General features: G+C 44.0%; 1 protein-coding gene across 4 annotated transcripts in view; it reads right to left on the bottom strand.

Moving 5' to 3' along the window:
* pug (pug C-1-tetrahydrofolate synthase, cytoplasmic) overlaps positions 1-26,344 on the bottom strand; it is a 76,253-nt gene that overhangs the window by 2,843 nt on the left and 47,066 nt on the right. For 3 of the 4 annotated variants that reach the window (XM_076209926.1, XM_076209915.1, XM_076209932.1), the window contains exons 20-22: positions 24,911-25,069; positions 19,674-19,800; positions 17,627-17,779 (exon numbers count right to left, since the gene is read on the bottom strand). In XM_076209926.1, the coding sequence (XP_076066041.1) occupies positions 17,627-17,779; positions 19,674-19,800; positions 24,911-25,069 (439 nt within the window). Of the gene's footprint in view, positions 1-7,352; positions 7,445-17,626; positions 17,780-19,673; positions 19,801-24,910; positions 25,070-26,344 lie in introns of all 4 variants that reach the window. The other variant, XM_076209920.1, reaches the window with a different exon arrangement.

The following is a 26,344-nucleotide window of genomic DNA, read 5'->3' on the forward strand; positions in this document are numbered from 1 at the left end:
AAATTCCAGACTTCTTTCCTTGCACACCAAAAATATGAATCAAATATGTACAACCAATGTATCCCAATAACTTATAATACTGATAATTCACCAGCACTTTTTTCCTTGAAATAATATGCTCAAAAGGTGGATCTGGGGGAATGAGATTTCAGAATGGTAGCAAAAAGAATGCATGGTAGAAATTTAAAGATTAACATTGAGTGAAGACTGCTATCCCATTATGAGAATACTGTACATGCTATTACTGTTGTTACATAAATGTATACCTATAGGCCTTTACACCCATCTAAAACCCATTTCATCGTCTCTTCCACCTTGGCACCCCTTGAGTGGGTCATCCTCATTTCCTGCCACAGCACTGAAGTCAAAGGCAATACAGCAACACACCACTTCCACAGCAAGGCACAACAGCAGAGTTGGTTTAACTCCATTTCACTATATAGCAAAATCCTCATCCACTCAATATAGAGCATACATGAACATCCTTTCAGGCCATGTCATTTCCTCGTCCATTTGCAAAAACTCTCTTCACTCCCATCTTTTGCACTCTCCCTTAGTTGATGGGCATTCCTTTTATATCCAATTCTCCCTTTACCCTGTCCATGCCCCTAGTTCTTTGTCTTCCTCTAAAGTTCACTCCCTCCACTTCCGTTTTCCACTTTTTTTTCTTCATTCGTTCTTTCTACATGTCCAAACTATCAGAACAATGATCTACCCCTTCTGACAGTTTTTTACCACAACTCTGCCTCACCTCTACATTTTTCACTCACTATCAATCCCTGTTACACTCACTTCTCACACTTCATCTCAACATGTTTCCACTCTTTTCTGTCTCCTTCAAATTCAAATTCTCTGCTCCATACACTGCCATGGGCACAACCACTCTTAACATTTTCTTTGAATTTATCTCCAGCTATTTCTAACACTTTTCATTCTTTTCACACATTTACATACCTTCTTGACATATTCATTTCCATCTCCACTCCTCCATTCAACACCAAGCTTTCTGTTTCCACCAGCCTATCATTCAAATTTGCTTACAACCTCCCACTATCACTTCTTGTACATGTAGTCACTGTTTACTCACATTAAACTTTCAGCTTTCTCCTCCCACAAACCCTTTCAAACAATCACCAACTGCTTCAGTCTATCCTCACACTTTACCACCAGTACATCATCTACAAACAATTGGATCACCTCTCACTTTCATCAACAAATTCCAAACCGCTGCCAAACACTCATGGCTACATTCTTCATCACCCACATCATGACATCAAAAGGCTATTTTCCCCTTATAATGCATACATACATATATCAAAGGCTTTTTCCCCCCTTACAAGGGAGGTAGCCAAAAAACAAAGGCATAAAAACCATTCCCTTCCATTCCATCCCTAATACTCTCCACTTCCCTCCACCCTCTACCCCTTATAATGACCATGGCTAAATCAAAGCACACATCCACCCTACATCCATCCAAAAACATGATCCTTTTATTCCTCTTTTAGCTTCTCATGGATGAAAGGTCATACTTTGTCCCCCACCACACTGCTCAGGTTGGAGGCAATACAGCAAGATACAGAACCTCTCTAGCTGGGCCTAACAGCTGAAGGTGGTCTATCCCAACTGTTCCAATATGAAATGGCAACCCCCACTCTTCAACCATTCGAGAAACATGCATAGCAGAAATTCCTTCAGGCCATATCATTTCTTTATCCATAAACCACCCTCCACTCGTACCTATCTTTTACCCTCTCCCTTCCTTGCTTGACATGCTTCTCCTGCTTCCAATACCCTCTTCATCCTGTCCAGCCACATCATTCTCACTCTTCCCCTCAAGTTCTCTCCATCCACTTCCACTTTCCATTATTTTTGTTAGTCTTTCTTTAGCCATTCTCTCCATATGCCCAAACCATCCCAGTACTCTTTAATCGGACCTCTTACCCTCTCCCTCCCCTTCTCTCTCCCTCTACCTCCCTTTCTCTTTCCTTCATTAAATTTGGATTGGCAAAGTAAAAATATAAATATATAAACAAGATCAATTAAATGCACACACAATGCAAAGCTACCATAGTCCCATAGAACAAAGTTGCATGGAATGAAAGCAAAACACAAAGAACAAACAGTACAGGGCAATGAAAAAGTGCCACAACATTTTCAATTACTGCTAGGTTCTGGGCATGAACTGCATTCACAACCTGTATAGCATGCATGTACTTGGTAATGCTCTCATAGGTATGCAAGCACAATGGTCTATTCCTCAAGTATTGTTACAAAGCCCTCTGTGAGGGGCACCATCCTAGCCTTCCGGTAAGGGGGGGGGGGGAGTTTGTGACGTTAAACCATATCAAATTTTATACAAAATATCCCACTATGGACAGACTACACCCCAAATAAAAATGGATTGTTCTTCCTACATACACATCAACTTTTATGTGCTGAATAATGACATACAATGATTATGTGTTGTTCTATCAGACCTTTGGCTAACAATTCTATGCATATACACTGCAACAAATCTGCTTGCCATGAACCTTCAAATGATCTTCATATTACACAAAACATAAGTTATGACCTATTCAACTGAAACTATGGAAGAAATAATCATGACACTAATAATAATGGGCAAGTTTATGGTTTTAAAATCTTCACCATCAAACTGATAAAATATAAAGTAGTGCATAAACATAAATTATGTTACCTATATATTGTACTGTTCAACAAGATTAATCATTCAAGTTAAATTTCCATAAAACAAAGCCATGACAGACATGATTCATGCAAAGGTAGTACATTAATATAACTATTATGAAACCATAAATAATAGCAGTTTGTTAATTTTTAATTTCCAATGTGCCTTTTCCCAAACAGCGAGTGCATGCATGTATCATAAGTAGAGCTAATAACTGTTACCATGAGTTTCAATGATTAGAAACAGTTTTCACAGGGGTTGGCAATGGTCCTGAGGCACTCTGAATTAAGAAACTTACTGCTGCCTGAGTTGCACTTGTTTGACAGTTTGTCATCAGCTTATTGTAATGTGAGGGGAGCAGTCATCAATTGTCAGCTCACCTTGTATAAAAAAGGTGGGGAACATAAATGTTGATATAAACTAGTTCAGAGACCACGTGATCTCCCTCGGGTTTGCACTTATGCAGAGGTGTACTGATAGGTTTGGAAGACAGGTAACAGAGAGACTCCCTGACATCTGCTCTGCAAGACCCCTTGTAAGTAACATCATTGATCCCCAGGAAATAAACAATAACATGCATATTCATGAATACTAGCCAGAGTTGTCAGATTCATTTGTTCCATGGTAATTCCTTGCCATCTTTTCAAAAATAAAGTGGGAATGGGGGGTTGATTTCCCTCTTTCCCTTTAATTTGTACTAGCACACAAATACTTGTTCATGTGGTGGGGATAAGTCTTCTAATAGATGGTACAAACTGACAAAGAAGAGTGACTACTCAGAACTAATGCCCAAATAAATACTTCTACAGGTTACAAACTTCCATGCTAAATGAAGGCCATTTAAATATTAAAAAAAAAAAAAAAAAAATTACATTACCTCATATGGCTGGAGTGTATATACAGGGGGAAAATGTTGCAAAGAATTCAAAACAATAATCATGATACTGTATACAATGACAAAGCAATATTCTTGAACTAGTGGGTAAAGAGGGGATAATAGGAAGGAAAGAATGAAAGGGTTAAGCATGGATGAGGGGAAGTGTAAGAGTGAACACTATTGTGGGGGAGAAAGGGAAATGAGTGAGATGAAGGGGGGAGAGACAGGGAGGAGAGGAGGGAGATGGCAGAGGGGAGAGAGAAGGGGAGAGGAGGGAGATGGCAGAGGGGAGAGAGAAGGGGAGAGGAGGGAGATGGCAGAGGGGAGAGAGAAGGGGAGAGGAGGGAGATGGCAGAGGGGAGAGAGAAGGGGAGAGGAGGGAGATGGCAGAGGGGAGAGAGAGAAGGGGTGAGGGGAGAGAGAGAGAGAAGGGGTGAGGGGAGAGAGAGAGAGAAGGGGTGAGGGGAGAGAGAGAGAGAAGGGGTGAGGGGAGAGAGAGAGAAGGGGTGAGGGGAGAGAGAGAGAGAAGGGGTGAGGGGAGAGAGAGAGAGAAGGGGTGAGGGGAGAGAGAGAGAAGGGGTGAGGGGAGAGAGAGAAGGGGTGAGGGCAGAGAGAGGGGGTGAGGGCAGAGAGAGGGGGTGAGGGCAGAGAGAGGGGGTGAGGGCAGAGAGAGAAGGGGTGAGGGCAGAGAGAGAAGGGGTGAGGGCAGAGAGAGAAGGGGTGAGGGCAGAGAGAGAAGGGGTGAGGGCAGAGAGAGAAGGGGTGAGGGCAGAGAGAGAAGGGGTGAGGGCAGAGAGAGAAGGGGTGAGGGCAGAGAGAGAAGGGGTGAGGGCAGAGAGAGAAGGGGTGAGGGCAGAGAGAGAGAAGGGGTGAGGGCAGAGAGAGAAGGGGTGAGGACAGAGGGGATTTGATAGGTACAGGTTGCCAACTTGAGAAAAAATAAATAAATAAATAAAATAAACAAATCAAAATAAGTTGGTCAAAGTGATGTTGGGCACATTTTAGTGATAGTTCTAATCCATCAGGAGTGCACCTACAGAGATGAAGGTATTGACACTATTGGACCATGGCAGTCAAAAGATTCTCTCCAACATCGGTTTCATCTCTGCAGGTTCATATCATTATAGTCCTCGTGTTCAAGGAGTCCATTCAGGGTGGGGCAGAAGTGAGAATTCCCGATTGCACAATGTTGTTAATTTGACCACCAATCATCAGATCATCACCATCTTTGGTCACCCAGTGTGACCTCAGCATGGCAACATGGAGAAAAAGCACAGCCATGTGTCATAGAATTTGTTCAAATTGTTGTTGTAATCCTAAAAAGTGATAATCTTACTACGAGGGGTGATCAAAAAGTAATGACAGTGATACCATATATTTTCACGGTACAGAGGTAAATCCAAATAGTGGCCTACATTCCTTCAAAGTACTCCCCTCCTGCCTCTATGCAACGTTCCATCCTCTTTCGCCATTTCATGAAGCACTCTCACGGTACTCAGAAGCCGATATACCTCGTAGCTCTGAATTGACTGCTCGCGCCAGATCTTGGATGCGATGAAACAGCTTCCCTGCGATCGCACCCTTGATCTTTGGAAACAACAAAAAATCACAGGGAGCAAGGTCAGGCGAGTAGGGTGGGTGGGGGAGAAGTGTGATCCCCTGCTGCTCCAGGAACTGCACAGTGAGGCGAGCTTTGTGGGGGGCAGCATTGTCATGGTGCAGCAAAAGGCGCGATCGGCGACGGGTTGGTGCAGTCTTGGCCTGATATTCCAGGACTCGAGGAAGGACGTGATCAGTGTAGTACTGGGCTGTGATAGTACACTGTTGAGGCATTACATCCACACACATTGGTCCTTGTGAATTGAAGAAGGTGGTGAAAAGGCGCTTCCTGCTGCGAAATCCTTCCTTCAGCATCTGAGGTCGAGGTTCTTCATCACTCAACCACACCATGTTAGACTGCTTGTCTCTGGTGGTGAAGAAAGAAATCCAACACTCATCTCCGGTAGCTACATCTGAGAACCGTTTCGGACCATTTGGCTCGAATTCAGCCAGCCATAGACGACAAATCCACACCCGTTCGCTCTTCTGCTCTTCCGTAAGCAAATGAGGTATCCATCGAGCACACTTCTTCCTCAGCCCTAAGTGTTCATGCACGATGTCATGTGCGCTCCCATAACTGACACTGAGCTCCAAGGATAAGAATCGAAGAGTAACAGTTGGATCTTCGTCAATGATGGCCCGCGCACGGACCGTCGTTGCTTCGGTCACGGATGTCCGAGGGCGGCCAGGACGATGATAATCTTCTAGCTGCAATTTTCCGGCTGCGAAAGCTCGAATCCAGCGGGAAACAGTTTCCAGTGATGGAGTAGACTCGGGAAAAACTTGCAACAATTCCTCTCTGATCTCAGTTGCTTTTTTCCCGAGTTTCCACCTTGTGAAGGTGTAGGGTCTGCAGCCTTCTTTCGAAAAATCCATGTTTCCGGTTAGAGAGGCAAACCAACAATGACGCAATCGCACAGCGCAACGATAAAATGTAAGCTAGACAAACAGCGACAAGCTCAAACATGTAACAACAGGCAACACTTGCTGCCCCTTGCTCCCCCCCCCCCCAACACTTATAGTCTCTCAGCTACGAGTCCGACTGTCATTACTTTCTGATCACCCCTAGTATACTGCTTCCTTTACTATATACATAGAAAAAAAAAAAAAAGTAATAATAATAATAATAATAATAATAATAATAATAATAATAATAATAATAAAATAATATTCAAATAGCACATAGATGGGAAATAAGAATGGCAGGTACTGAAGCCGATTTGTCAGAATGGCTTATGGTGTATGCTACGCCTTGACTGGACTCCTTAGAGCGCAAGGACCATAGTCTCTAGGTGAAGACTTAGTAGCATGCATTTGGGATCATAAAACCAAACTTTGCATTTGGTAATGATTGATTGTATTAGTGAATAATGAATAGCAAAAACTGACAAACTCGTAGATCATGGGTGAAAAGTTGCATAGCGAATAAAAACAAGGTTTGAAATTTAAAGGTTTAGTTTAAGTACACACCAAAGGAACATGCAGTAGCACTTTATTCATGTATTCAAATATTTATCATTCTACATTCAGCTACTTAGAGACTTGAGGTCTCATATTTGCATGCTTTTCCATTAGTCCATTATAAAAATACATCTTTAAATTATCCTTGTCTCCATTCCCTCCCACATGCAGAACATTACATCCAAATACCACAAGACCACTGTAGGTAGGTGCAAAAATTGTGACTCTACCAACACTTCAAAATATTCAGTGCAGTCAAATTATCTGAGCTACAGCTTTCATCACCATGATTAGGATTTTTGGCTAACAATTTTATATTTTAAATCTTCATTCTGCCAGTCATCTTTATGACCCAATATACTGAATAATTAAATGAAAAAACAAAAAAGTTGTTGCCTCTAACATTTCCTCTCAATGTAGATTTATCTATTTACTTTTTCTTTTTAATTTTATGAGACAACATGGTATGCCAAGTCCCCTAACAGAAGCTTTGACCATTGTCCTTCCAAAGAAGTGCAAGGAAACACTAGTGAAAAGTACATTTGCCTAAATACTGAAGTCCCCTTTAACCTTAACCACAGAAAGCTTGAATTTCCGATACTTATACTACTACTCCCAGAACCAATGTGAAAACCAGGTTCAAAAAGACAAACACTGACCCAGACATTCCACAATCCCAGTATATGACACCGCCCAGTTTTCATCCCTTGGGGCACTCTGACTCACCTTCTGTGGGATGAAGTACTTCATCTGAGGCGCCGCAGCCAGTGGAGGCCACGGGCCAGGGGCGGCGGCCGTGGCACAACTCGATCTTTCTGCTACAGTGACAAGGGAAGGGCTAAGTATGACCTTCAAGCTCACACTGACAACTTCCCACAGATTTATGCAGATCAAAGGACTATTAAGGGCTTGGGAACTACAGACTACATTTAGAAACTACTCCACCCTTCAACAAGTGGGCCATCTTGTGAAACAAGACGATTTACAAGACTAGAGATTATGCTGAGGGCTAGACCCTTGTTATTGGATCTACCACTTGAGATCCCTGAAATGCTGATCATGTCCTCCATACTGAACAAAGTAATCATGAGTTAAGCTAAAATCTCTAAGATTTTAAATACTGCCTTAAAAATCACAAGAACCATGTGGAATAAGTGGAATGGCTCTCCATCTCTTACAGAACTTTTTCTCTTGCTATATGAAAAATACAAGTAGAGATTCTCCATAACACTGCCCCCAGTGAATGGTGGCCCACATGTCAAAAGACGAAGCCAAGTATAGTCTTCAGAATTATATCAGGGTCTGTGGGGGAGTGAAGGTCATCAAAGATTACACACATTAATCCCATATACATGGTGGAATACAGACATCCATCACTATATGATCAATTAAGGTACAACTGATTGATTATACAAGAAAGTGCCACCAAACAGTTCAATGATGTAAACAAATACAAATATGGTTGCTGATCAATCAAAATCCATTGCCCAGGTCTCTCTTGCAGGAAAGCTGCAGCTCTGGGTATTCAGCATTAGCCACTGGATTCCCCCCCCCCCCAAGTTACAAGAAGGTAATATTAAGTTTTCAGAATGTGGTTAAGGTGGGTCAGTGCTAGATGAGGTATTCAGTGGCTTCTGTGTGACAACTGCACCTGAGGCAGTTTACTTCTGTGGCCAGGTCTATTTTGTGTTGGTATTGTCCTAGTGTTGGAGACTGATGAATGCAGTCATGAAGGTGTGGTTCTTTTTTCTTTCCTGTGAAGCTAATGTCTGGATGGGTTTGTAGAGGAGTGGTTGGTAGCTGGTCTTCAAGTGCTTGATTTATTATCTAAATGTAAACGTGTTTTTGTGTAAAGTGTTTTTGTACAGATGTGTTGTGCAGTGGTGCTAAGATGGGAGGGAGGGTGGAGGGGTGTGGAGTGTTTTCGGGGATGAAATGGGTGGGAATGTTTTTGTGCCTTGTCCTTTTTGGCTACCCCCCTGGTAAGGGGGGAAAAAGCCTTGGTATATGTATGTATGTATGTATGTATGTATGTATGTGTTGTGCAGTGCAGGTGGAAGGTGTGGCTGTTCAAGTAATATGTTGCATGCTTCCCCACCCCAAGTTGGTTGTGCTTGTGTGTTGCAATGAGATGGGGGTGTAGGGATGAGGGCTCTTGCATAGAACTTTATGCCCATCATTTTCATGGGGAGGATTTTGGTCTCAGTGTAAAGGAGTTCTATTAGGGTACTTTTGGTATCAGTTTTCCTAATATTTGGAATCTATGCTGTGAAAGCATAGTTAAATGTGGTTCTCATGAACCATTTATAGCTGATTGATTTCCTTGTCCAAAACCCATGCTTGTGACAGATTTTAGTACGTTCATTTTCAATATATTTTCAGTCAGCTCTTGATGTGTGGGCCAAAGGTTATACATCAAAAGTCAATCCAGAATTTTTGGGTTCTATCATACTGGAGGGGTTTGACCATTTATTTGTACTATTGGATTATTATCATTTATTTTTTATTTTTTCCATTTGTTTGGAGTGAGTAATGTCACTGATGATTTGTGAGGTAAAGTCTTATTTTTAAGCCACTGTTCTGACACACTCAAAAACATCCTGTCAAAAAAAATCTTTACAACATTAACCATAAATAAAAAAAAACAATAATAATAATAAACAGATAAAATCAGTGACCAAATGGGATCCCGCTAGGAGTAATACTTTCATCAATGCTGTTAAATTTACGCAATATCTGCCCAAAACCTAGTGCACAACAAGTCTCATGTATGCAGATCTAATCATAACCCAACAAGCCCAATACCAATAACAAAGCCAAGAACAAGAAAATTTACCTCAAGCTAGAACTAAAGCCAATAAAAAAAAATAAATAAATAAATAAAAACTACATCCCTGAAGTCCTCAGTAACACTACTTATCCCTTTCTTAAATTTCTAAGGAACTTAATGGTTAGACTATATGGTCAACTTCTCCCTCTGGACAAAAACTCGTATCCTCACATACAATACTATCCATCACCCCACACATTAAAGACTTCACAATTATGGCAAATAAGAAACAACATGAGTGTCAGCAGCCAAAGAATTTGGACAGTGGTAAAATTTTATACTGCATCAGAAATGCTACAATTATGGATCCACTTCATGGTATCCCACTACAAAGAAAAAGCCCACAAAAAGCATTATGAAGCAGCATTAAACAACACAAATTAAATATCTACCCTAAGAAACCAGAAAATTTCTATAAAGCATAAAAATACATACATACCACTGTTGGAGCAAAAAAGACTGGAGACAGGGAATCTATATATTTCGATTGCAAACTTCAATCCTCTTCAGTAGGTATCTACTGAAGAGGATTACAGTTTGCAATCAAAATAGATTCCCTGCCTGTCTCCAGTCTTTTCTGCTCCAACAGTGGTTTTCACGTGATTGACAAATGTGGGATTACATTTTTCACCTGTAATATATATATATATATATATATATATATATATCATATATATATATATATATATATATATAAATACATATATATATATACATATATATATATGTATATATATGTATATATATATATATATATATATATATATATATATATATAATAAAGAAAACAAGGGCTCTTTCCCCTTTACCTGGGAGGTACCCAAAGTCAAAAGGCATAATTCCACTCCCACCCATTTCACTCCCATCCACCACACCACCTTCCCTCTCATCTTGGCTCCTCTTGGATGACTGATCATGCCTGTTCTCACCCATCACTCTGGGTCAGAAGCAATGCAGCAAGACACAGCACATCAACAGCAAGGTTGCTTATTTAATTGGCAACCCCCCTTCCTCGTGCAGATATGTGAAGACAGGGAGAAATTCCTTCGGGCTGCGTCAGAACATCATCCACGCATAACCACTCCCTAACCCCCCCCCCCCTGAACTCCCACTCCCTTTCATCACAGTACCATCCATACACAGCCATTCTACACATACCCTTATCTTCTGCCTTCTCCCTTCCTTCCTCAACAGACAGTCCCCATCTTGCTCAACACCCTTTTCACCCTGTCTATCCATCTCATCCTCAACTACCCCTACATGTTCACTCAACCCACCTCCACTTTCCAAACTTCTTTTACTAATCGTTTTTTCACTCATTCTTTCTGTGTCCAAACCATCCAATTACTCTTTCATCAACCCCTATCTCCCATCTCCTTTTTCACCCGTTCTCCTCCTCACCTCATTTCTCACTATCCAACTTTGTAACCCCTACAATACTCAGACATTTCATCTCAAACACATTTAAACTCCTCTCTTATGTTCCATGTCTCTGCCTCGTACAGTGTTGTCTGTACAATCACCCTTAGCATCCATTCCCAAATGCCTATTTCTCATTACACTTTTTAATCCCAAGATAATTAATTGTTTCTCTCAATCTACAATCTACCTCCACCTCCACTCCTCCCTTTCCCACCACATGCAACTCCAAGTACCTAAAGCTATCCACTTCCTCCAGCCTCTCCCCTTTAAGATTCTCTTCAATATTGCTGCCATCCTTTCCCTTTGTCCATTGTCAATATTCTCCTATTACACACTTTCCCAGACTGTCACTAACTTAATTCCTCCCCCGATCCTGCCACATGGGTAGTGTTGTCAGCAAAGAACTGGCTTATCTCCCACTTTTCTCAATTTTCTTTACCCCTTTCCAATCCTCTGCCCATTACCTTTGCATTTACCTCCTGCACCACTCCATCCGTGTACATATTGAACAGCCATGGAGACATGACACATATCTGGTGCAGTCCTACCTTTACCTCAAACCACTCAATCTCTCCATTTCTACTTCTAACACAGGCTCTACTACTCTTGTAAAAACTCGACTGCCCTTAACATCTTCCCTCCAATCCCATATATCTGCAAAACCTCCCAGAGTGCCTTCTTGTCCACTTTGTCACAAGCCTTTTCCAAATCCATTAAGGCCCAAAACACAGCCTTACCCTTTACTAAAGCTTTCTCAATATGTCTTACCACAAAAATCTGATCCACACAACCCCTTTCCTAAACCCACTGTTCTTCAACAATTACTCCCTGTTCCTCTCCTAATCCTATCAATCAAAACCCTCCCATTAACCTTCCCAACTACTCAACAAACTCATCCCTTTGAAACTACTACTCACATATGCCCCCTTTTTCCTTGTAAAGCAGATCTATACAGGCACTCTTCCAGTCCTCTGGCACTCTATCCTCCCTTAGACAAACAACCTCATCAGCCAGTCCACCATCATGGCACCTCCCTTCTTCAGACATTGCGCATAACACCCATCTAACCCACGTGCCTTACCTGCTATAATTTTAATAACTGCTTGCACCTTATCTTTTCTTATTTCTCCTCTATAAATACAAGTTAAAATTCTATGCAAGAGCCTTGAACTCATCCATCCGTGACATTACACAAACCATGAAATGTAACGTAAGAATATTACCAGCAGTGGTGTTTAGGACTAGTGTAGAACTGTGTACTTCTCATTTTCACTTAATATTTCATGGGAAGGACTGCAAACATTTAAAAATCAACCCAGAGAAATTATTACCAACAAAAGCAAGAATTGCACTGGAATGAAAAATGTTCAGGTCTTCACTTAAACAGAACCTCTACACAGAATCTGCCTGAAAACAGAACAATTCCCCCTGATGCAACCACTACATAGAAGACAACATTATATGACTATCCTACATTCACTCAAAAAAAAACAAAAAATCTTGGACTGATTTTTGGGCTAAACTGGTGGCCATGGCTTGTTTCCTGGGGGCTGCAGATTTTCTGCAACAAAGTATTCAGAATTTTGCATGTACTAGTCACTAGTCCCTTCATATACTTCAATACAAAGACCTCCTTTTCTTAATGTTTCTGCTGCATTGGTTTTCTACAAGGTCAGAGAAAAATATAAACACATTTTGCTTCAGTGTTAAAAAAAAAAGGAGATGGATGGGATGAAAAGGTCTTTGAGAAAGTTGAATGATTGTTGAAAAGGGAATGGAGAAAGCAGGGGATAGGGGTCAGTGGAGAATGGCTGTGTATGGATGATACTTTGATACAGCCTCGAGGGATTTCTCCCCACTCTCTATTTTCTGCATGAGGGGTCACAGAGGGTGGAGGGTGGGCACCGATTAAGTGAAGTGGCCTTGCTGCATTGCTTCCGACCCTGGTAGTGGGCAGGAGACAGGGATGACCCTTCATCCACAAGGAGCTTAGGTGAGAGGGAAACAAGGCTGGTGGATGGGAGTGGAATGGGAGGGAGTGGAATGGGAGGGAATGGAATGGGTGGGAATGAATGTGTGCCCTAAACTTGGCTACTTCCCTCATAAGGGGTTTGTGTGTGTGTGGAAGCCCTTGGTGTGTGTATTATATATTATATATATATATATATATATATATATATATATATATATATATATATATATATATACACACATACATACATACATATACCAAGGTTTTTTTCCCCCTTACCATGGGGGTAGCCAAAAAGGACAAGGCACAAAAACATTCCCACCCATTTCATCCCCGAAAACACTCCACACCCCTCCACCCTCCCTCCCATCTTAGCACCTCCTAGATATATAATATATATATATATATATAATATACATATATATATATATATATATATATATATATACACACACACATGCATATAGTTTATCAAAGTGAATTCTAAGACTTTATATTGTACTAAATTCAATCATCTCAGAGGGAAGCTTGTTCCATTCACTGTTGATGTGGTTTCTACCTACTTCTAGATTATATTTGTATCCTGACAGTTTGATGCAATTATTTCCTATTCAATTAGCATTTTGTAAGAAAATTTCAAGCTTGTCATTTCACCAATTCCTTTTAAAATCTTAAGAACTGTGTCAAGTGTTATTTGCTTTAACATTTAGTAGTTTTGTGGCTTGCTGCTATATCATTTTTAATCCATCTCTAGCATGTTTTGGGGACCATAGAATCTGCATATTCCAAGGCTGACAATAGTTGGACTCAATTTCTAAAAATTGTGCTATTAATCTCAATGTCCTACTTACTTTCTGTGGAAGAAATACAAATTTTACATTTTTTTACAGTTGTTAATGATAATTACACCATTTTTTTTTTTTAAATATCAAAGTCATTTTTGGTGTCTTTACATATGTGCATAACTTTTACATTTCTATCTATATAACAAGGGCTTTTTCACCCTTATAAGATAAGCAGCTAAGTAAAAAGGCACACAACCACTCGCATTCACCACCCTTCCTCACTCCCATCATAGCTCCTCGTTAATGAAGGGTCATCTGTCTCCCACCCAATACCCTGGGTCAAAAGTTATGCAGCATGACATGGTGCACCCACAGCAAGGCTGTTTCACTTAATTGGCGACCCTCCCCTCTGTCCTATCATGCAGTAAATAAAGACAGGGAGAAATTCCTTTGGGCTGCATCAAAATACCATTCACACATAACCATTCCCACTCCCTCCCACTATCCACTGCCTACCGCCATTCCTTGCATAAAAGTATTGATACATACATATACCAAGGCTTTTTCCCCCTTACAAGGGGGGTAGCCAAAAAGAAAAAGGCATAAAATCATTCCCACCCATTCCATCCCTGAATACACTCCACACCCCTCCACCCTCCCTCTTATCTTAGCACCTCCTGAAAGACGGGTCATTCCTGCACCTTGTCCACTGCCCTGGGTCAGAAGCAGTGTCGCAAGACACAGCACATCCACAGCAAGGCCGCTTCATTAAAAGTATTTATACACAGCCATTCTCTACTCACCCTTATATCCTGCCTTCTCCCTTCCTTGCTCAACAGACATTCCCCTAAATTCTTAAAAGTCAAAACTTTACATTTGATGATGGTGATTTGGTTTGATGTCACAAACTTTCCCCCTATCAGGAGGCTAGGATGGTGCTCCTTACAGAGGACTTTGTAACATTGAATTTAATGATGAACCAAGCCCTTAGTTTAACTTACCAATGGCAGGGTTCAAACACTATCTCCTTGACCCTTGCTTTGGTTTGTTTTCACCTCTTTAAATGTTCAGCAGATTTGAGTGATCATTTGCTATTCTGCACAGTATTTAACCACTTGATTACGAGTCAAATTCTCGCGCACTGCATCTGGTGCCATATGAACGATGCATCACACTACTCTCATTATAAAATAGAAAGTCACTGCCGTATTACTCGTTCTCTTTTACTTTGAGTGATAATAAACACAGAAAACATGATCAAAGTAGTTCACAGAATCTGGGGGTAACTCGTGTACAACTACAAAAATATATATATATATATATATATATATGTATACAGTATATATAATCAAGATGCTGACGCCGGCATCCTCGTGTAACTCATGCCTCATGACAGCTATGTAGGTGTCATCCTACTAAAGTGGTTAAGAAACGCAAAGATCTGTTGGCCAACAAGATTCATAATCTAATTACATATAATTTCTTACTGAAGGAAAGAGTTCCACATGGCTGAGCAAGGAGAAAAATGAATAACCACCTGATGTTTCATTAAGTGGAAAACCCACAGGCCCACAGTGGTTGGCAATGCTCCTCAGGTCTTCCCAAAGATTTTGTTCTTAGAGGAAAATTTAGACTTATCTGTGTTGCATTGGTGTATTTATGTAATCATAGTGTACAGGAAAGAAGCAGTGCTCGTTGGGTCCCATCTACTCTCCAACTTATCAAACCTACCCTCAAATTCATGTACATTTTCAACATGATCTGTACCCTACTCACTCTGAGGCAGAAATACAATGGTTACCCTGTCTGGGGTACTGGCTGCATGTTACTGTGGGGGTTAAAAGCTGCTCAGTAGCGTGCAGCTAATACTTTCGAATCTATAGGGGGTGTCCCTATGGACCAGAGCCACACATTTTCTCTGTGATGGAGGAAATTTCTATTCAAAGAGAAATTAAGCTATTTTATTATACCGCAACAGTCCCCCCACTCTTAATATTGTCCTGCACCACTTCCCTGTATATTAATTTTTTTTTTTTTTTTTTTTTTTTTTTGCAAACCCTGTGGGAGGGGAGAAAGAATACTGCCACCAAGTGTTCCCACTTCAGTTGTAAAAGGCGACAAAAATGGGATGGGGGCAGAACTAGGCATTCTACTCTCTGTACACCCAAAGGGGACATGCCTGAAAATGCAAAGGCATAAGAGGGTCTGGGAGGAGTTTTCCAACCAGAACCTTAAGGTTTGAGTCTTTTAATGTGCGTGGATGTGGTACAGATGATAGTTAAAGGTAAGAGATAGGTAGTATGTTTGTGAGAAGAAAGATAAATGTATTGGCACTGAGTGAAACTAAGTTGAAAGGGAGAAGAGAGCGAGTTTAGGAGTGTAGTTGGGAGGGTGTTAGGAGTGAAAAGAGGACAAAGGAGAGGAGTGGCTATACTAGCAAGTGAGGAGATAAATAAACATGTGGTGGAGTGGAAGGAAAAATTGTTGAATCCGCCTTAATAGAAGAATGTCCAAGCTTGAACATCTCCAAAGGTTAATGGTCCCCAGACATAATCTCACTGTTAAGTGCAAGCCATTTGGTTAAAAATCTTCACCCTCCTGACCCCACTCCCCCACCACTCCTGACCCCACATCCCTTCTGACCTCACACCTCTACCCACATATCCCCTTCCTTCTGACTCCGCCATGTGTGACTGAATGTCTTATGTCTAGCTATGCCCATTTCTCCTCCACTTGCATCTCAATTGTATTTATGTCTCTATCATTTCTTGTAACCTGTACTTTCCTGAAGAGGGCTATAGCTATTAGCTGAAATATAGAAATTATACTTTCTTCTAAGTTTCCTTTTATTATGACTGTGGGTTCTATATGGAAAACTTTGTGGGACTGTGTCACCAGCCAATAGCAGGTGGGGGGCAGTCCCTTGTCAGTTCTCCATGTGGTGAACCTGTGGAGGTAATCAACTATGGCTTTTGGGCCTTGTTGCACAAAAGCTGTCCTCCTCTCCACTGCTTTTGATCCAAGATGTGTACTGAGCAATAGGGATCCTTTGTTTTCACAGTGCCAAGATGAGAGGAATGACTGAAAGGGTTTTATGTTCTTGAGGGTATGACTGCTACCCCCATTTTTTTTTTTGGGGGGGGGGGGGGAGGATTCAGTTCACAGTTTAATTCCATGCCATTTTCTTTAAATGTTTTTTTAATTTAGTTAAAATATTTACAAACACTTTTCAGTTGCCTTGGGTGGCTTGTATGATTAATCCTTGATTCAAGAGACTTGGTATCTATTCCAAGTGAACCAAGTGATATCAATTTCCGAGCAACTTCCTACTAATGTAACTCGATCATATACCAATGGATGCCTGTACAAATTCAATTTTTGTTTGGGCTAATGTGCTACTTAGCTGTGGGGCCCTCAATATAGAAGGCTTGGAACATAAGACCATTTAAAGCTAAGATTTTTTTTTTTTCAGCTAAAGAAAATGGTCTGGCATTGAGTAAAATGAAATGCATTTACTAAGCCACCATGTTGTTTGTGGTCAAATCTGTTAAAGCTATGACTACTGTTCAGGGGAAACATCTTAAGGTTACAATGACCACCACTGGAAACCAAGTAGTTGCATGCCTAGGGTAAAGGGCCATGCACTCATCCTCACAACTCACAATTTCTTTGACATGCGGCATGATCTAAGAACCTTCACAACCAAAGGAAAGCCATGCATGACATTATACTTGTTAATGACAATACAAGCAACTCAGAACAATGTCAATCTTAGAATACTCTTACTGAAAGACTGAGAACTATTATGTTGATATCACATCCATGTAGCAACTTAGGATGAGTAACCCATTAACACAACATTTAAAACATTTTCAATACATTTTGCACAGAAGCCATCATAGATAAATTGTTCAACTCTGGCTAGCAGCAAACAATAGTACGAGAACTTCCATTCTCTGCACTTAGAAAATTAACCTACTCCAATACTCACCGTCCCAACTAGAGGATAAAGGAACCCAGCACCAACGGATGCACGAACATCCCTGATTGGGATGGTGAAGCCCTTGGGAGCACCTTTAATGCTTGGGTCGGATGTCAACGACAGATGTGTCTTGGCCATGCAGATTGGTAGGTTGCTGAAACCCTGCAGCAAAGACAGAACATGGAATAGTTACATACATATACCAAGGCTTTTTCCCCCTTACAAGGGAGGTAGCCAAAAAGAAAAAGGCATAAAACCATTCCATCCATACACTCCACCCCCCTCCACCCTCCCTCTTACCTTAGCTTTTCCTGGATGGAATAGTTAAGACATTAAATGCTGACTTTAGCTCTTGGATACTCATGTTTTTGAGTTGTGATGGTCAAGTCAAACTTTGGAAAGGTTTCACTAATCTGTTTACTGGTGTAAGTGTCAGATGTGGGTACAAGAGAATAGGTTGGGAAGTATGGAAGTTTGGCACATAATGCCCTGGTAGTGAGTACAATGAGGTGTAGAATGAAAAGCTGAAATTATCTAAATGTATGCATGAAGAGTTTGGGATGGAATGCAAAAGAGTAAAGGGGTCTACAAGTAGTTTTTGTAGTAAGACATGTACATAAAATTTTAGCAAAGGTTGAGGATGTTGGGCTTTCATAGATTTGGAGACAACATGCGACAGGGTTGACAGAGGCATTATGGAGTGTGTCATGGACACATGGGATGTTGGAGCACCTGTTTAAGGTAATCGAAAGACTTTATACGTATAGAGCTTATGTGAGGGTGAAGAATGAAGAGGAACTGGTGTAAGTTCACTCCATCCCCTTTTGCTTTCTACTCTTAGCAAGTCTTCCCTCATTCATTCATTTTACATGTCCAAGCCATCTCAGAATTCCTTGCTCAACCCTATCTGCCACTTCTTTCTACCTTCAACCTCTATTTCACTTCTACATTTCACTATCCATTCTCTTTACACCTACAATATTCAAACACTTCCTCTATAATACATTTAGGCACTTCCTTCAAATTTCACATCTCCAGTCAATACAGTGCCATGAGTACAATCATTCCTTCTTACAACCCGTGTTCATCCCTGGATTCCTATTTATCAAAATTTCTCATTCCAGCCAGGGATCCACACAAAAATATTTTATTCACTAATGAAGCCTTTCAAGAGACCATCAAATTCGATACTCTAATAACCGCTAGACATACGCTCTTTGAAGAAACCCTCACACCTAGTAAGAACCACTGTGACACCATCTTCCATTAAACCAGTACTAACATAATAGGCCTGGACATAGATTCACACTGCCACAAATGCAACCACCACACAGAGGACACAAAACACCTCGAGTTATAATGCCCCACGTTAACCATCCTGAGAGCACAACATCTTCTCTGAGTGACTTGTGGTCCCATCCAGAGACTTTTGCCAATTACCTGAAGGCCATAGGTCATCTGATAGAGAAACCTAGGGCATCAGACTGATTTATTCCAGACTAGATATCTCCCTCTTTTTCTCTATAATTCATCCCAACCTCCACTCCTCTCTTCCCTGTCACATAACTAAAGACCATCACCACCAAAAACAATACACAAACACCTCCATCACAACAAACACCACCACCACATACATATACCAAAGACTTTTTTCCCCCTTACAAGGGAGGTAGCCAGAAAATGGCATAAAAACCAATCCCACCCATTCCATTCCCAACATACTCCACTCCCATCCACCCTCTTATCTTGGCTCCTCCTGGATGATGGGTCATCCCTGCATCTCGCCCACTGCCCTGGGTCAGAAGCAGTGTCACAAGACAGTGCATGCACAGCAAGGCCGCTTCATTAAATCTGCGACACCCCCTCTCAAGCAGAAAAGGAGAAGACAGGGAGAAATAAATCTATTTTTCACACATATTTGCTCACCCCCCATCCCCTCCTCAGTCCCCCTCATGCATCACAGAATCATCTATACACATCCTCCATTCACCCCTATCTTCATTCTGTCACTACAAAAATATGAGCTATCACAATGGAAGGGGAGAACTTTTCTTACCTGTTTGTAGTATCTATCAATCTGAATTTGGGCATCTGGCTTGATCTCTATGTCATCCGCTCCATAGATGTTGCGTGCAATAATGCGAATCTTCTCTTCAATTGGGAGTTCAAGGTCATACAGGAACCTATTGTGGAAAAACACACTTTTACAATCTTATCCATTTCATTAATAAAAATCCAGCCGTACACCAATATGTGAGTGAGCAAACAAGCGAGCAAGAGAGGGAAGAGAGAAAGAGGAGGGAGGAGAGGAGGGAGGAGAGGAGGGAGGAGAGGAGGAAGGAGAGGAGGGAGGAGAAGAAGAGAGGAGGGAGGAGAAGAAGAGAGGAGGGAGGAGAAGAAGAGAGGAGGGAGGAGAAGAAGAGAGGAGGGAGGAGAAGAAGAGAGGAGGGAGGAGAAGAAGAGAGGAGGGAGGAGAAGAAGAGAGGAGGGAGGAGAAGAAGAGAGGAGGGAGGAGAAGAAGAGAGGAGAAGAAGAGAGGAGGGAGGAGAAGAAGAGAGGAGGGAGGAGAAGAAGAGAGGAGGGAGGAGAAGAAGAGAGGAGGGAGGAGAAGAAGAGAGGAGGGAGGAGAAGAAGAGAGGAGGGAGGAGAAGAAGAGAGGAGGGAGGAGAAGAAGAGAGGAGGGAGGAGAAGAAGAGAGGAGGGAGGAGAAGAAGAGAGGAGGGAGGAGAAGAAGAGAGGAGGGAGGAGAAGAAGAGAGGAGGGAGGAGAAGAAGAGAGGACGGAGAAGAAGAGAGGAGAAGAAGAGAGGAGGGAGGAGAGGAGAGGAGGGAGGAGAGGAGGAAGGAGAGGAGGGAGGAGAAGAAGAGAGGAGGGAGGAGAAGAAGAGAGGAGGGAGGAGAAGAAGAGAGGAGGGAGGAGAAGAAGAGAGGAGGGAGGAGAAGAAGAGAGGAGGGAGGAGAAGAAGAGAGGAGGGAGGAGAAGAAGAGAGGAGGGAGGAGAAGAAGAGAGGAGGGAGGAGAAGAAGAGAGGAGGGAGGAGAAGAAGAGAGGAGGGAGGAGAAGAAGAGAGGAGGGAGGAGAAGAAGAGAGGAGGGAGGAGAAGAAGAGAGGAGGGAGGAGAAGAAGAGAGGAGGGAGGAGAAGAAGAGAGGAGGGAGGAGAAGAAGAGAGGAGGGAGGAGAAGAAGAGAGGAGGGAGAAGAAGAGAGGAGGGAGGAGAAGAAGAGAGGAGGGAGGAGAAGAAGAGAGGAGGGAGGAGAAGAAGAGAGGAGGGAGGAGGAGGAGAAGAAGAGAGGAGGGAGGAGGAGGAGAAGAAGAGAGGAGGGAGGAGGAGGAGAAGAAGAGAGGAGGGAGGAGGAGGAGAAGAAGAGAGGAGGGAGGAGGAGGAGAAGAAGAGAGGAGGGAGGAGGAGGAGAAGAAGAGAGGAGGGAGGAGGAGAAGAAGAGAGGAGGGAGGAGGAGAAGAGAGGAGGGAGGAGAAGAAGAGAGGAGGGAGGAGAAGAAGAGAGGAGGGAGGAGAAGAAGAGAGGAGGGAGGAGAGGAGGGAGGAGAAGAGAGGAGGGAGGTGAACAGAGGAGGGAGGAGAAGAGAGGAGGGAGGAGAAGAGAGGAGGGAGGAGAAAAGAGGAGGGAGGCGAAGAGGAGGGAGGCGAAGAGAGGAGGGAGGCGAAGAGAGGAGGGAGGAGAAGAGAGGAGGGAGGGAGGAGAAGAGAGGAGGGAGGAGAAGAGAGGAGGGAGGTGAACAGAGGAGGGAGGAGAAGAGAGGAGGGAGGAGAAGAGAGGAGGGAGGAGAAGAGAGGAGGGAGGAGAAGAGAGGAGGGAGAAGATGGGAGGAGGGAGGAGAAGAGAGGAGAGAGAGGAGAGGAGGGAGGAAAGAGGGAGGAGAAGAGAGGAGGAGAAGAGGAGGGAGGAGAGAAGGAAGAGGAGAGAGAGGAGAGGAGGGAGGATAGAGAGGAGGGAGGTGAATAGTGGAGGGAGGAGAAGAGATGAGGGAGGAGAAGAGAGGAGGGAGGAGAAGAGAGGAGGGAGGAGAAGAGAGGAGGGAGGAGAAGAAAGGAGGGAGGAGAAGAAAGGAGGGAGGAGAAGAAAGGAGGGAGGAGAAGAAAGGAGGGAGGAGAAGAAAGGAGGGAGGAGAAGAAAGGAGGGAGGAGAGGAGAGAGAATAGAGGAGGGTGGAGAAGAGAGGAGGGAGGAGAGGAGATAGCAGAGAGGAGAAGAGAGGAGAGAGGAGAAGAGAGGAGGGAGGAGAGGAGGGAGGAGAAGGGAGGAGAAGGGAGGAGGGAGGAGAGGAGATAGCAGAGAGGAGAAGAGAGGAGGGAGGAGAAGAGAGGAGGGAGGAGAAGAGAGGAGGGAGGAGAAGAGAGGAGGGAGGAGAAGAGAGGAGGGAGGAGAAGAGAGGAGGGAGGAGAAGAGAGGAGGGAGGAGAAGAGAGGAGGGAGAAGAGAGGAGGGAGGAGAAGAGAGGAGGGAGGAGAAGAGAGGAGGGAGGAGAAGAGAGGAGGGAGGAGAAGAGAGGAGGGAGGAGAAGAGAGGAGGGAGGAGAAGAGAGGAGGGAGGAGAAGAGAGGAGGGAGGAGAAGAGAGGAGGGAGAAGAAAGGAGGGAGAAGAGAGGAGGGAGAAGAGAGGAGGGAGAAGAGATGAGGGAGGAGAAGAGATGAGGGAGAAGAGGTGAGGGAGGAGAAGAGAGGAGGGAGGAGAAGAGAGGAGGGAGGAGAAGAGAGGAGGGAGGAGAAGAGAGGAGGGAGGAGAAGAGAGGAGGGAGGAGAAGAGAGGAGGGAGGAGAAGAGAGGAGGGAGGAGAAGAGAGGAGGGAGGAGAAGACAGGAGGGAGGAGAGGAGGGGAGGGAGGAGACGACAGGAGGGAGGAGAAGAGAGGAGGAGGGAGGAGAAGAGAGGAGGGAGGAGAAGAGAGGAGGGAGGAGAAGAGAGGAGGGAGGAGAAGAGAGGAGGGAGGAGAGGAGGGAGGAGAGGAGGGAGGAGAGGAGGGAGGAGAGAGGAGAGGAGGGGAAGGTAGGAGAGGAGGGGAAGGGGGGAGAGGAGGGGAAGGGGGGAAGGGGAGGAGGAGGGAGGGGGGAAGAGGAAGAGGAGGGGAAGGGGGGAGAGGAGAGGAGAGGAGAGAGGAGGGGAAGGTAGGAGAGGAGGGGAAGGTAGGAGAGGAGGGGAAGGTAGGAGAGGAGGGGAAGGTAGGAGAGGAGGGGAAGGGGGGAGAGGAGAGGAGAGGAGAGAGGAGGGGAAGGTAGGAGAGGAGGGGAAGGTAGGAGAGGAGGGGAAGGTAGGAGAGGAGGGGAAGGGGGGAGAGGAGGGGAGGGAGAAGAGGAGAGGAAGGAGGAGAGGAGGAGAGGAAGGAGGAGAGGAAGGAAGAGAGGAAGGAAGAGAGGAGGAGAGGAAGGAGGAGAGGAGGAGAGGAGAGACAAAGACAGAGACAAAGACAAACAGACAGAGAGAGAGAGAGAGAGAGAGAGACAGAGAGACAGAGAGACAGAAAGACAAAGACAGACAGACAGAGGCAGGCAGAAGAGAGGAAAAGAGGGGCAGATGAGAGGGATGGAGTAAGAAGAATAAGAGGGGCAAAAGAGGAATGGAGAAAGAGGGACAAAAGAGGGGAATGGAGAGAGGGGGACAAAAGAGGGGAATGGAGAGAGGGGGACAAAAGAGAGGAATGGAGAAAGAGGGACAAAAGAGGGGAATGGAGAGAGGGGGACAAAAGAGGGGAATGGAGAGAGGGGGACAAAAGAGAGGAATGGAGAGAGGGGGACAAAAGAGAGGAATGGAGAGAGGGGGACAAAAGAGAGGAATGGAGAGAGGGGGACAAAAGAGAGGAATGGAGAGAGAGGACAAAAGAGAGGAATGGAGAGAGAGGACAAAAGAGAGGAATGGAGAGAGAGGGCAAAGGAGAGATGTGGAGAGAGAGGGCAAAGGAGAGAAATGGAGAGAGAGGGGGACAAAAGAGGGGAATGGAGAGAGAGGGGGACAAAAGAGGGGAATGGAGAGAGAGGGGGACAAAAGAGGGGAATGGAGAGAGAGGGGGACAAAAGAGGGGAATGGAGAGAGAGGGGGACAAAAGAGGGTAGTGGAGAGAGGGGCAGAAGAGGGGGGATAGGGGCAGAAGAGGGGGGATAGGGGCAGAAGAGGGGGAGAGGGGAGAGATATTGAGAGAGAGAGAGGGGGCAGAAGAAGGGGGGAGAGAGTGGGGTAGAAGAGGGGGAGAGAAGGAAAGATGGAGAAAGGAGCAGAAGAGGGAAAAAAAGAGGGGGAGAATAGGGAGAGAAAGAGGGGGAGAATAGGGAGAGAAAGAGGGGGAGAATAGGGAGAGAAAGAGGGGGAGAATAGGGAGAGAAAGAGGAAGAGAAGAAGAGAAAGAGAGAGTGAGTGAGAGAGAGAGAGAGAGAGAGGGGGGAGTGTGGGAGAAAGGAGAAAAATAGGAAGAGGGAGGTAGAGGTAGAAAGGGGTAGAAGAGAGAGGTAGGGAGAGGAAGGAAAGGAGGAGAAGTACGGGAGAGGGGGAAGAGGTAGGGGGAGAGGGGGAAGAGGTAGGGGGAGAGGGGGAAGAGGTAGGGGGAGAGGGGGAAGAGGTAGGGGGAGAGGGGGAAGAGGTAGGGGGAGTGAGGGAGGGAGAGGGGGTAAGAGGGGGAGGGGGTAAGAGGGGGAGGGGTTAAGAGAGAGAGGGGGGGTAAGAGGGAGAGGGAGAGGGGGTAAGAGGGAAAGGGGTTAAGAGAGAGAGGGGGGTAAGAGGGAGGGGGGTAAGAGGGAGGGGGGTAAGAGGGAGAGGGGGTAAGAGGGAGAGGGGGTAAGAGGAAGAGGGGGTAAGAGGGGGAGGGGGTAAGAGGGGGAGGGGGAAGATGGGGAAGAGGGGGAGGGGGATGGAGAGGGGGAGGGGGATGGAAAGGGGGAGGGGGATGGAAAGGGGGAGGGGGATGGAAAGGGGGAGGGGAATGGAAAGGGGGAGGGGAATGGAAAGGGGGAGGGGAATGGAAAGGGGGAGGGGAATGGAAAGGGGGAGGGGAATGGAATGGGGGAGGGGGATGGAATGGGGGAGGGGGATGGAATGGGGGAGGGGGATGGAATGGGGGAGGGGGATGGAATGGGGGAGGGGGATGGAATGGGGGAGGGGGATGGAATGGGGGAGAGAGGGAGAAGAGGGGGAAAGGGGGAATAGGTTGAGGCCGACCTATAAGAGAACACCCTTGACTCCCCCCCTATTCATTCATCTCATCTTCTGTTCCCCCCCTCTTGTGTTCACGCCATGCACTCTTACTTTCCCCTCAATAACTGCTGTTGCATAAAAACTAGAAAATAACTCACTTGAAATTGGACGACAGCTGACTTGCTTTGACTACGGACTGGGCCAAATCCTTGGCTCCCTCGCCACCTTTGGCCCAGTGGTGGCAAATGACGGCATCGGAGGCTCCCGCACCCAGGGCCAACTCCTTGATCAAATTCAACTCTGCTTCAGTGTCTGATCTGTTTACGTAAAAAATATTCAAGATTTGATTTATGTATCAATTCACTTTTAGCCCTATGAGCATATATGTGCATGGAGGTATGTTACATACATATACCAAAGGCTTTTTTTCACCCTTACACGGGAGGTAGCAAAAAGACAAAGGCAAGGTAACCACTCCCACCCATTCCATCCCTATCACACTCCACTCCCCTCCACCCTCTTCCCTCCCTGTTATCTTTATTAAAGGTATGTTGAACTTGCAAAATATGATGGAGTAGATTAACAGGATCACACCTTTAACTAGTTTAGAGTTCCTTGAATCTGCTACACTTGTTCCCCAAAGGAATTCATTATATATTCAATAAAGAATAAAGGATAGTGCAAAAAAATTTTTTTTATTACTACTGATTTGACTCTGCAGCCACATTTTCAAGGGACGAAAAGACCTTTGGTGTGTGCATTTACCTATTTAACTATAGTACCGTATATGGGATCAATTCAACATCTAACATTAAAACAATATCAAGGAAAGAATACTCGTAGGCCTAACCATGAATTTTATCCCACAAGTAACCATTACACAGGAGACCCCAAACACTCTTCCACTGATCCACCTTAGCCATACTCAAAAGTGATGTTTAACAAATTACTTATTGGCCAATCCAGTGGCTGTTGCAGGTTATCTGGAAGCTATGGATCTCTTGTAGAAGAACTCAAAGCAATGGATTGATTGGTCATAAATTCATCCCAGTTGGCTTCAAAATAATTCTCATACCTAAGTTTGGATTCCCATAATTTAGTCTGCAATGCCTTTAAAATTCATTACTTGGCTTTATTTTCCCATCTTCCAACTGAAATTCAAGTGGTACATGGTCACTTTCTCACATAGGTTAAAGATACTTCAGGAGCCAATACAGTCTGGTTCCTTGGTAAACAAGTCCAATGTCCGTGTAATTTCTCACAAGTCATGTCTTTGTTACCCATTGGGTCATCACATTTTCCATTGCAATATTTAACACAATTTCCCAAGGAACCTTCATCACTACATGCTTTCTATTGTCCCTAATTTACTTCCTTGCAATTAGTCTTCCACATGGACTGTCATTTTGTTCAATAGTATCTTTTCGTAACAAAGATGTGCAACAACATTTCCTGGAAATCAGCTTCATTCGAAGCACCTTGAAGATGCAAGCTACCGCAATGTTCCTTCTATTTGGCCCTCATCTTCAGAGGAACTCCTTCAGGGTCATCTTCCCTCAAATTCTTTTCTTCTAACATTATGTCACTTCTCA

The sequence above is a fragment of the Oratosquilla oratoria genome, chromosome 2 (genome assembly GCF_046742065.1).
Source record: "Oratosquilla oratoria isolate Oo_2021 chromosome 2, ASM4674206v1, whole genome shotgun sequence".
Taxonomy (NCBI): domain Eukaryota; kingdom Metazoa; phylum Arthropoda; class Malacostraca; order Stomatopoda; family Squillidae; genus Oratosquilla; species Oratosquilla oratoria.